The sequence below is a fragment of the Hyaena hyaena genome, unplaced genomic scaffold (assembly GCF_003009895.1).
Source record: "Hyaena hyaena isolate Hyena2069 unplaced genomic scaffold, ASM300989v1 scaffold_219, whole genome shotgun sequence".
NCBI lineage: Eukaryota > Metazoa > Chordata > Mammalia > Carnivora > Hyaenidae > Hyaena > Hyaena hyaena.
In genome coordinates, this window is record NW_024080850.1 from 53,522 (window position 1) to 65,141 (window position 11,620).

General features: G+C 52.9%; 1 protein-coding gene across 2 annotated transcripts; it reads left to right on the plus strand.

Annotated features, from left to right (window-relative positions):
• Positions 1-4,969: 4,969 nt before the first annotated feature.
• Positions 4,970-11,434, plus strand: DGCR6L (DiGeorge syndrome critical region gene 6 like). Of its 2 annotated transcripts, XM_039242915.1 has the most exons (5): positions 5,092-5,309; positions 5,394-5,554; positions 9,327-9,427; positions 10,264-10,404; positions 10,873-11,434. In XM_039242915.1, the coding sequence occupies exons 1-5, from the start codon at positions 5,200-5,202 to the stop codon at positions 10,954-10,956; spliced, it is 597 nt and encodes a 198-aa protein (XP_039098846.1). In that variant the 5' UTR covers positions 5,092-5,199; the 3' UTR covers positions 10,957-11,434. The 2 variants fall into 2 exon arrangements, with proteins under 2 accessions (XP_039098848.1, XP_039098846.1); XM_039242917.1 differs by lacking the exons at positions 9,327-9,427; positions 10,264-10,404; positions 10,873-11,434 and adding an exon at positions 5,737-6,328 and having other exon boundaries at positions 4,970-5,309.
• The last annotated feature ends 186 nt before the right edge of the window (positions 11,435-11,620 follow it).

The following is an 11,620-nucleotide window of genomic DNA, read 5'->3' on the forward strand; positions in this document are numbered from 1 at the left end:
TGGAATTACAGAATGTCTTATCCCCTGTCATGTATTCCACACAGCATTGGTTCTGATCAAGAAACTCACTTCACAGCTAAAGAACTGCAGCAATGAGCCCATGCTCATGGAATTCACTGATCTTATCATGTTACCCATAATCCTGAAACAACCAGCTTGACAGAATACTTTTTTGTTGGGGGAGGGAGAAGGAGGTAGAGGGGTATAGAGAGAATTTTAGGCAGACTCAATGCCCAGTGCAGAGCCTGATGCAGGGCTCAGTCTCACAACTGTGAGATCATGACCTGAGCCAAAATCAAGAGTCGGACGCTTAATCAGATGCTTAACCGACTGAACCACCCAGGCACCTGGACAGAATGATAGAACAGACTTGAAGACTCAATTACAGTATCAACTAAATGGCAGTGTCTTGCATGGCTGAGGCAAGGTTCTCCAGAAGACTGTGTACTCTCTGAATCAGCATCCAATGTATATGGTGCTTTTTTCCTCCAATAGTCAGAAGCCATAGGTCCAGGAACTGAGGGATGTAAACTGAAATGGCACCACTCCCATTACCCTAGTCACCCACTAGCAAAATTCTGATTTCTATTCCCACAACCTCATGCTTTGCTGGTCTGAAGGTCTTGAAACACAGAAGGAGAAAGGCTTCCACCAGGAGACACAATGATTCCACTGAACCGGAGGTTAAGACTGCCACTCAGCCACTCTCGTCTCTTCATGTCTTTGAGTCAGTAAGCAAAGAAGGTTGGTTGGGGTGACTGACCCTGACTACCAAGGGCAAATTGGACTACTACTCCACAATGGAAGTAAGGAAGAATATACAGGAGATCCCTTAGGGCCTCTCTTAGTATTACCATGCCTTGTGATCAAGGTTAATGTAAAACTATAATGACCCAATTAATAGGCAGGATTACTAATGGCCCAGACCCTTCGGGAATAAAGGGTTAGGTTTACCCAGCAGGTAAAGAACAAAAATTAGTTGAAGTGCTTGGTAAAGGCAAAGGAACACAGAAGGGGTAGTGGAAGAAGGTAACTATAAATACTAGCGACGGCCACATGATCACTTACAGAAAAAGGAATGAGGACTATAATTATCATGAATATTTCCTCCTTATTTTACTATGAATACACTTGTGTGTATCTTTATTTTCTTTCCTCCCTTAACATTCTTATCACGTAACATAAGATGTACCAATTTTTATCATGGGATTTAAGTATGGCGAATTCTACATCATAGTGTTTAAGTTACATGGTTTCAAGGAGAAAAGTAAACATCACTCAAGGACTTCCTTCCTCTTCTAGGGAAGGAGTTAGTGCCGTTTTGGTCATACAAAGGTTCACGTATCACGTTCACATTCATGTGTCATGTTAGGCAGAATCATGACCTTGTTATTGTCCTTATTTGGCATTCATTTATGGCTTAAAGAGATGTGTATGGGTGCCATGTTGACAGGGGGTGGACTTAGGATGGTTAATTTTATGTGTCAACCTGACTAGTCATCAGGGGTCCATATTAAACATTATTTCCGGGTATGTCTGTAAAGAAATTTCCAGGTCAGAGCAGCATTTCCACTGAATCAGTTTCCAGTTTTGAATCCAGTTTGAATCAGATTTCAAAGCATATTTTCCCCGCCCTGTGTGTGGGCCTCATCCAACCCACTGAGGGCCTGAATAGAAAAAACAGAAAGCAGAGGCAGGAGGAATTCAACCCTTTTTCCTTGCCTTGCTGTCTGAGCTGGAACACCTAATCACACCTTCTCCTGCTCTCAGACTGGGATCTTTACCATTGGCTTCTCTGTTCTCGGGCCTTTAAACTCTCACCAAAGTACACCATCAGCTTTTCTGGCGTACAAAGTACACCATCCAGCTTGCAGATGGCCGATCATGGGACTTTTCAGCCTCCATTATAACATGAGCTGACTTTGCATACTAACTTCATAAAAATCTCCAGCGCACACTGACAAACCCATCATATGTTTGTCCTTGCCTCACACACCAAAAAGGAAGACAAAGAAACAAAAGGGCCAGAACTGAACCATGAGTTGTGGCATGCCCCATCGCTGAGAAGCCCATTAGGGAGCCCACACCTCAGCAGAGCTCCTAGGGGAGTCAGGAATGAGTAAAAAGTGGCCTCGAAAAAGGCCTCCACAGGCTTCCCCTGGCATTCTAGAAGGTTCACAGATGTTTCACCAAGACTTCCATCAGCTGCCGTTCATGTCTGTGTCTGCACGGCCTATGTGGATGTGTGCAGGGTGCCAGGACACCAGAGCAGAACCATGTCTCTATGCACACAATAAGACACACACAAAAACTCAAAGGCACACACAACACTCAAGGACCAACCCCTGTAAAAACTACACAGTAAAGCTTTTAGCCCCACACACATAGATGCACAGCCCTTCATGCCATAGACTCAGCTGTGCCTGTTCAGGCACACAGACAAAAGACAGGGACTGCAGCTCCCCAGCACACAATGCAATCAACTGTCCCCACCTGACATTGAAGAGCCAGCCCAGTGTGCTCCAGTCACCGAAGTCCTGCCAGCCAGCTTCTCAGGCTTGGGAGGCCAAGTGGAGGAGACAGATAGTGGCTGCAGAGTGAAAGTCTATGGTAGACACTACCCAGTGTGTGAGTGTTATGTGGCTCCACTGAGTCCAGACATACAAGGGACTATATGTATGTCCCATCTACATGCCAGTCCCCTTTTCCTGCAGACAAAGCTGCCAGTGGTGCTAACACCATCAGCCCTGGAGGTCTGGGGGTCAGAACCCCTCCCTCCAGACCTGGCCCTTGCAGCGACCCTGAGGTGGCCCAGGAGTCCCTGTGCCTAAGTGACTCTCTGTCTATGTCCACACTGGGAAGGAGGGCCCCTAATGCAGGTCAGACTAGGGTTGCCAGAGGAGGCCTTCCTGCTCTGGCAGCAGAACAAGGCTACGGAGCAGCCTCCAAACCAGGCCTGCCTGACTTTGCCCACCTGGCCTTCCCAGGACTCGGAGCAACCAGATACACCGAGCTTGTCTGGGCAGAGGGGCCTTATGGTCACCCAGCTGACACAGCACAAGTCTCTCAGACTCAAGGCTTCATGCAGGTACGCTTCACAGATGGGGAACTGAGAGGTGGGCCCAGACTGAAACCCCATCACCTCCTGCCACCCAGGTCTCCTCCAGAACTCAGATGGGCACCCTCACCCAGATGCTGCTATTGGCCTCTAACCACGACTTCCAGGGAGGTGACAGCACCCAGGCCTAGACCCAGCCCATTCCTCCAACCACTCGTGCTGCTCAGTGCCCACGTCACAGCTCCTGCCACCAGCTAGGAGTGTGGTGCGGGGTGCCAGGGTGCATCTCCCGCCATGGGTTGTTCCCGCCTTCCATGCTCCACAGCACTGGCCTGAGTGCTTATCATTCATTCATTCTGTTCATTCCTGGCTCCAGGCTCAGAGGACGTGTGGACAAAGGAGAGCCTCCCCTGCCAGGACTGAGGAAACATCATGGACAAAACTGTGAGGACTAAGTGGGGACTTCAGTACAACCCCAGATGGCTCAAGAACCCTCCCCTCCCTGTGTTGTCCTCCCCTGACCCCACCCCAGGTGAAGCCCTGTCCTCTCACCAGCATGGTGGCTACTGGGTGACCTGTGAAAGGCAAATCTGATCATGTCTGTGCCCCCAAACCTTCAGATCTCCCTACTGTTCTTAGGACAATCCCTCAGGAGCCTCTGTAACATATCCCTTTGGCCGCTGCAGCCCAGCCACATGGGTCCTCTTGAGAGTAGGAGAGTAGGGAACAAGGAATTTAATCAGTTCAAGGGCAATCAGATATCAAAGGTAGGGGATTCTCTCTAAACTGACTTACCAGGATTCTTGCTACTAGACTAGGCAGGCTGAACACAGGGCCCAAGTCTGAGGCCTAGTTAAAAAGAGCTCAGGGGAGCCTGCCCAAGTTTGGTTAAGGAGTCTTCGTCAAGGAATCAATTACCCTGGGAAATGACCTAATTAAACTGGCTCCTCTCCTTGGTGCTGACTCTACAGAGCCCCCAGGGGGTCAGCATGCCTTTCTCCTCCAGAGGTCTGGGCATTCTATCCATAGCCAGTTGGATTTGTCTGCTCAAGTTGGCCACACAAATCTTTCTGGTTGTCTTCTTCATGAATCTACCTACTTTTGCATTTCGCTGTACAGCAGCCCCCTCCCAATTTTTGGTAGCGCTGAAAACCCTGCCACTGAGATGAAGAAGGCATGATGCTAGTTCTTCTTGGCGGGAATCCCCTGACCCCATGAGCCCAGCAGGATATTCAGCAATCCAAACTTTGTTTTGTAGATTTTTGTAGCTTATGAAGAGTGTAATTGTGGATTCCAGGACTTTTATTCTCAAGGTTGGATTGAGGCATTGGGCCAGGTTTTCTTCGACATGTTGACGCCGCTGGTGGAGGGAGTTGGGGGGGGGGGCAGGACTCTCCCATGAAGGTGTTGAGGTTGGGGGTGAAGGCAAGGAACGCACTACCATCCTTCCTCCAGCGTGCTAGACCCCTCCTGCACCGCCGCTGCTGGAGCCCCCAGACCCTGTGTGTCTGTTTGGGGTGGGAGGGGTCTCGCTTGACAGATAACCCGGACAAACGCCCCATGAGTGGAAGACAAGGAGACTGAGGCCTGAAGGTGACGAAAATGGCCCAAGGTTACGACGCTAGTATTGGTGGACCTCGGGGCTCAGTGACTCAAGCGCTTCTGGGGAGAGCAAAGAGGAGCAAACACGTTGCGACAGGAGCAACCAAAGGGCAGCTATGCAGGCGCATGCGCTGGACCAGACCTCCCCCCCCCGCGCCCCTCCCACCGACCCCCTATCCCTGCAGACACAGCCCAGGGGGGCGAGGCCTCGGTCCAGGCCGACTCAGGACGGGAAGGCTGGGCTTCTTCGAAATCTCGCGATTTCCAGGCTGTGGTGTCACGCCTCAGGTGGCGCGGGCCAAACGGCAGGGCAAGAGGAGGGGACAATGAGGGACCCTCCTAGGAACCTCGCCGAAGGGCGGAGCGAGCCTTCAACGGTAGGGCGCAGGAGGTGGGCCGCACCGCCTCAACTGTCGTAAAAGGGGGCGGGACGCGCCGCGATCGAGACGGTCGTAAAATGGGCGGGATGCACCGCACCCTGGACTGACGCAGAGGGGCCGCGGGGTGCTTCGGCCCGCGGCTGGCTGGGCGCGACCGCCATGGAGCGCTACGGTGGCGCCTTCGAAGAGGCGGTAGATGGGGCCCGGCAGCAGGAGCGGCACTACCAGCTGCTATCCGCGCTACAGAGCCTAGTCAAAGAGCTTCCCAGGTGGGCGGCCGCGGGCTGGGGCGGAGCGGGCGGCTCAGGCGGCCCTGAGTCCCGCCCGCCCTCACCGCGTCCCTCTGCCCGCAGCTCTTTCCAGCAGCGCCTGTCCTACACCACGCTCAGCGACCTGGCCCTGGCGCTTCTCGACGGCACCGTGTTCGAGATCGTGCAGGGGCTGCTGGAGATCCAGCACCTCACCGAGAAGAGCCTGTACAACCAGCGCCTGCGGCTGCAGAATGAGCACCGAGGTGCGCGGGGGAGGCGGGACGACGCACGCTTCTCCGGGAGTTTAGCTCTCAGTCTCTGTGTAGGCCGAGCCCTTCCCTGGGTGTCGCTGGGATGAAGTCCCTAAAATTGAGCAGGTCACGCGCACGGAGATTGCTAGCGCTTTTTTGGTGACAAAAAGTTCAAAGCAGTTTAATTTTTTCAGTTGCACGATCCCTCCTCGTCAACATAACATCCAGACACTCCCTCCCCAGACTTACCTTTGTTACCTGTGTCTCCGCCCTCGTCCATGCAAGATGGCCCAAGGTCTTCCTGTTTGGGCCGCGGGCGGATCCTGGTGGTGACGGTCAAAGGTATAGCGACCGGCAACCCCTGGTGATGCCCCGCAGTGTTGACAGCTTTGCCGTGCTTTAGGGTCACTTCCCCCTCCAGCAGCGCAGAGCCCCACACCATCCCCACCCTTCACCCGTGCCCTGTGTCACCGTTTGGAACCAAAAGCTTCTTCACTCGAACCGCACCCTCAGTCCTTGGCTCCTCCGAGGCGTCCCCACTCGGGGGTCTCCGGAGCCCCTTCCTACAAGGTATGCTGGGCAGCTCTCCCTGCCGCCATTAGATTTCCTACCTTTGTAACTTTATTTTTACCCAACTTATTTATTTAAAAAAAAAAAGTTAATATATTTAGTAAAGTTGAAAGAATAGTGTAATGTATACCTGTATCCCCTCCAGATAGGGTCAATAATTAACATTTTGCCAAAGTTCTTAATACCTCTAAATATATGCAACACCGTAGGGTTTCACCTTGGGTCTTCAGCATTTCTCTAGACCGGGGTTTGCAACTGCAGCACTGTTATTTATGGCTGAACAAGCCTTACTGGTGAGACAGTGTCTTGTGCATTGCAGGATGTTTAGCAAGATCCGTGGCTTCTACCCACTAGATGACAGTAGCATGTTCCTCCAGTGACAGTCAAAAATGTCTCCAGACATCCTTGGGGATCAACCTTGGCCCAGGATTGAGAACCAGTGCCCTAGAACAAAAACACTCCAATGTGACCATGGACAGCATCCTGAGAACTTAATCATTCCAGGGTGTCTTCTGACCTTCAGTCCACAGTCATATTACCCAACTTGTCACAAACTGTCCCTTTGAGGGTCGGCTTTAGCTCAAGCGGTTACTTCGCGACTGGTTACTACAAACTGTCCCTTTGTAAGGACAGTGTAGGTTTATGCATTGCATTGGTGACTTTGGTCTCTCTGCTTCTGGAATAGTCTCAAACATTTACTATGGCATTGCCTTTTTGAAGAGTCCGGGGAATTTTACCTGTAGGATGTCCCCATGCTGTATCTGTCAGATCGCTTCCTCATGCTCTCATTTCACCATTTCTGCACCCTCTGTTTCCTGTAAACTGGACAGCAGTTGCAGACCCGATGATATTCAGCTTAAACATTTATGGCAGAAATCAGCATTTCTCTCAGAAATTGACATTGGGTTTTCTATATCTGATGATCATGTGGCTTTTTGGTTACTATGGTGAATTACATTGATTTTTTTTTTTTTTTTATTCCTGGGATAAACTGTATTCCTGGGGTCAGTCCTAGTTGGTCAGGATGCATTATCCTTTTTGTCTGTTGGATTTGATTTGCTAAAATCTTGTTAAGAATTTTTGCTTCTGTAGTTTCTTATAATGCCTTTGGATGGGGTATTAGGGTAAGGCTGGCTTCATAGGATGAGGATTCTGTTCAGTTTTCTAAGAGTTTTTTATAGAATTGGTATTACATTTTCCCTGCTGTTGGAGTGGTTGTCTTTGTAAACATTTCTATTGAGGCATAAGATGCATACAGTCAAAAACCCAAAGTACGTAGCCCATTATTATTTGTAATGCTCAAATTGTGCCACATTCGGTCAGTGGGAGAGCTCTTTGGCTGGCTCCTGTGTCCTTTTGATGTGTCCCCATCATTCTTGGAGCACTTCCTTACCTCCTGGTTACAGGAAGGTGTTTAGGCTTCTCTTGTTCTTTGCCTGCCTCAGCCTGTTTCCAGCTTCAGCAGTCTCTCATCAGGATGGACCTCACCCTTTGGCCACCAAAAAGCTTTCCCACTCCTGCCTGTGGTTGAGACTCTACCAAATGCAGGCAATGCTGTCAATTAACACTCTTGCTGTCAATAAGTAATTCTTGTTCTCATGTGGGTGGTCTTTGTTTATCCACAGATGTTACTAGTTCAGGGAGCGAATAAAGCGCTCTGAATAATGGGGGGGGGCGGGCAGCAATTTCTCCAGAGTCCTGGTTCCTTTTACTGAGGAGTTTTTGATAACCCTCTAGACACCTTGCTACTTGTGCTTCAGAAGTTTGGGGCAGGTTTTGATGCCACCAGCAATGGGTGAGCACCCTGTGACTTTCTGTGTTTCCGTCCCTCTGACTCAGCAGGTGGTGGTGATTGGCTGCCATTGCTTTCCTTGGTCATTGCTAAAGCCAGGCTCCTTCCACCCAGGCAGTGACCACAGCTCTCGCCTCACCTGTGGCTGCTCACCCGTGGAAGCTGGGAGTTGTCCGAGGATTTGCAGCAATGTTTGATAAACAGAGTGAAGGAGATAACATGTCCCTGTATTTATCTGTTTCCTCCCATCCTGCCTCCATGTGGTGTCAACATTAACCAGGGAGCATCTTCCTTGTCCCTGTGTGTACGGAGGTGTCTCCAGGGTAGTTCTTGGTTTCACACTCATTTAATGTGATAAATGCCACTGTTGAGGTATACACAGAATGCCAAGAAACAGGAGATTGGTAAGGCTCAGGGCACAGCAGGTGCCAAACCACTGGCTAAGAGGTACCTGCCTAAGACATAGTGTTAGGTTTGTTTCCTTATGGCCAAGGACGCCTCCTTACAGGGGAGATTGAGCCACTTGACATGGGTCTAGGATCTGCATGGTGTAGTTTTGAATATGCTGTTTTGATATTGGTTTCTTTCCATCCTGTGATACCTTTCTCTTTGGTCCAGTCCTATCAAGACTAGACAACTTTGCTTGTATTTATGGTATGATTTAATGCGACCGTAGGAGCGTTCCTCAGTGACCATGGAGAACTCCTCTCCAAGTAACACAGACTCCCCAGCATAGGACCTCTAATGGCTCATCTTGTCCTTGGGCCTTCCAGGGTCTACGCTCACCCTACTCCCTCTGGGAGTGATGGATGGGGTGAGGCAGTTCTGCCCACCCTGAAGGGCAGCTCTGAGGGAGGGACACAACCATGCCTCCGGGAACAGAGGCCATGCCATGTTTGGGCACAATGACTCCTCATCCTCCTTTTCCCAGACCTTTGCTGGGTAGTCTCCTGGACATCTCTGTAAATATCACATGGGTGATGGGCAGCTCACCCAGGAATGCTGGCCTGTGGCCGTCTGAGCCCAGAAGCCTCCAGACCGCAGTCTCCCACTCCTCTTGGTCTTCTGAGCCTGGGCTATAGCCCTGGCCCCACCCCCATGCCAGCCTGCCCTCTCTCCCCCTCCTCTGTTACCTTCCACCCTCAAGTCCCCTGGATCCTCACTGCTAGGGAATGGCCCTGCCCTGGATGAGGGCAAGACTACATGGGCTAGGGCATTGGGCGTCCCCCAGAACTCCACCCAGCTGCTAGTGCAGGGCTTCTGGCTAGCTGGGTCATCAGGCAGGGCTTCACGTCTGCTCCTTGGCCTGACTGCCGCACGGTGGGACAGCCAGGGCAGGTGCTGAGACAAGAGGTGTTTCCTGACCCCCTCCATCTCACCTCCCACCACCTACTAGTCTTCTCTGGTCTCCTCTCTTCCTAGTGCTCAGGCAGGCGCTGCGGCAGAAGCACCAGGAAGCCCAGCAGGCCTGCCGACCCCATAACTTGCCCGTGCTCCAGGCAGCTCAGCAGCGTGAGCTGGAGGTAGGGGCGTGGGCAGGGTGACTGGGCCGTGGTGGAATGGGCACAGGGTGGACTGAGAGCTGCTGTCTGCTCTGGGCCTCAGCTTGGGTGGGCCACTAGGGGCCTGATGAGTCCCCAAATATGGCTCTCTTCACTGTTGGGGTTGGGATGTGGCAGGACTGGAAGCATATGATTCCTTGCTCCCTGGGGCTGCAGCTACTCGTGGGCTGGGCCTGTGCAGGCCAGGTGCTGAGTGGGAGGCCATTGTACCCCATGGCTTTAGAAGTGCAAGGGCAGTGGTGGGATGGTGAAGCCAGCCCCAGAGGCCCGTCCTGCTCCCAGATTGCTCAGGACAACCGGGAGACTTGTACATAACCAAGAAGCCAGGGGTGGTGGTGGTGCATGGAAAGATTTGTGCAGGGTCCCAGATGGCCCCGAGCCAGGGCATACAGGGAAGAGGTGCTGAGCTGGGTTTGGCTGGCAGTCCCAGTGGGGAGGGAACATATGCAAAGGCACAGAGATAGTTGGCAACTTGATAGTAATCAGAGGTGGATCTGGCATCTGGCCAGCTCATGGTGGTCCTGAGCGGTCATTGCTGGGCAAAGTCTGGCACAGCAAAGGAGGGACACCTGGCTGGAGGTCCTGGAAGGGAGAGCATTTGGGGTGGGGCAACTGAGCATTTCTGCAAGGTTCAGCGTGGCCAAGGAGGGAGCAACCTGGGTTCAATAAGGGCACCATCAGTGGTCTTGGAGCTCTTGGGAATGGGGGAGGGGCTGAAGGAAGTGGCAGGCCACCAGTGTACGTTTGAAGCATTGATGGGCAGGGGGCTAAGCCCCTGAGCTGCCCTCACCGTGCAGGCAGTGGAGCACCGGATCCGTGAGGAGCAGCGGGCAATGGACCAGAAGATTGTCCTAGAGCTAGACCGGAAGGTTGCAGACCAGCAGAGCACACTGGAGAAGGCAGGGGTTGCTGGCTTCTATGTGACCACCAACCCACAGGTCAGTGCCTCAGGCCTGCCCTGGCACAGCCCAGGGGATGCTGGTTCCCAAAGGCCCAATTCCCTCTGGGCTTTATCATTGGTCACTGGAGAGCCAGGCCCAGGGTGTGTAGAGGGAGGGGAGGAGGGAGGAATTAGTAAGGCAGGTCCCACTGCCTCCGTCCCCCCTTCCCCAGGCCTGCTACTCCCAGGGCCCTCATCTGCTCCTCCCCTGCATGCACCTCCCTGTGCACGGAGCCTGGACAACTGCAGCCTTGTTGGGGGTGGCATCCCTACGTTTTCCCCCTTTCTGGCAAGACATGGGGAGGATTCACTGGAAGTCAGTCCTATGGGCTCACTGCCTGGCGCTCTTAGGCCCTGATATCTGCCTGTGGGCCCTTGGTGAAAGGACGCTTCTGCCTAGGGCTCTTGCCAGTGCAGGAGAGACTAGGTGTCCTGCTGGTCTCACAGCAGCCCTTCTGCATCCCAGGAGCTGACACTGCAGATGAACCTATTGGAACTCATCCGGAAGCTGCAACAGAGGGGCTGCCAGGCGGGGAAGACAGCCCTATGACCAGATGGGGTCTCTGCCGGTTACATGCTGCCCATCATGGCTGAGAAGACAGCCCTGTTCCTCAGTCGCCACAGGCAGCAGAAAGCTGAGTAGAACTGGCCACCACCTTCCCAGCTGCCTGCAGGAGGCGTCAACCCTCCGAGGAGAGGCCAGGTGGACTCCAGCTGCATCCGCTACCCACCTCTCTGTTCTGCTTTTGTCCAAAGCCAGGATGCTATGGTAAAGGGAAGAGTGAGCCCGTCCTGCTAGCCGGCTGCCCCAGAGCTGAGCATTGTAGGGCTGGAGATCCTAGCACCTTCTCACTCCACTGGGTGCACCCAATCTCTGCCATGCTCCAGGCTTTATGCTTGTTCTGGTCTCAGCCCCACCCTTGGCAGATGCAGCCGGCCAAGTAAGTGGGAGAGGCTCCAAGGCCCAAGCCCTATGTGGCCCAGAGAAATAAAGGTCTCAGTGTGGCCTGCACGTGGCTTGTATGACAGCTCTGTGGTATCTGCCTTGACTGGGGCCCTCACCTGGTAGCTCCATGGCCTATGGAGAATCAGCAGATGTCCCCACTCCCCTGGTCACAGAGGTTCCTCCCAGGGGCACCCCCCTCTGGAGCTCCCTCCTGGAGCTGCAGGCCCTGCCATACCTCCCTTCCCCCAGGGCAAGCGCAGGGCACTGA

Bases quoted from the DNA above. Each gene is read 5' to 3' on its own strand.
- DGCR6L (XM_039242915.1), top strand. From the start codon at position 5,200: ATGGAGCGCTACGGTGGCGCCTTCGAAGAGGCGGTAGATGGGGCCCGG. The intron at 5,555-9,326 runs GTGCGCGGGGGA...CTCTCTTCCTAG, and splicing joins GCTGCAGAATGAGCACCGAG to TGCTCAGGCAGGCGCTGCGG. The intron at 9,428-10,263 runs GTAGGGGCGTGG...CTCACCGTGCAG, and splicing joins CTCAGCAGCGTGAGCTGGAG to GCAGTGGAGCACCGGATCCG.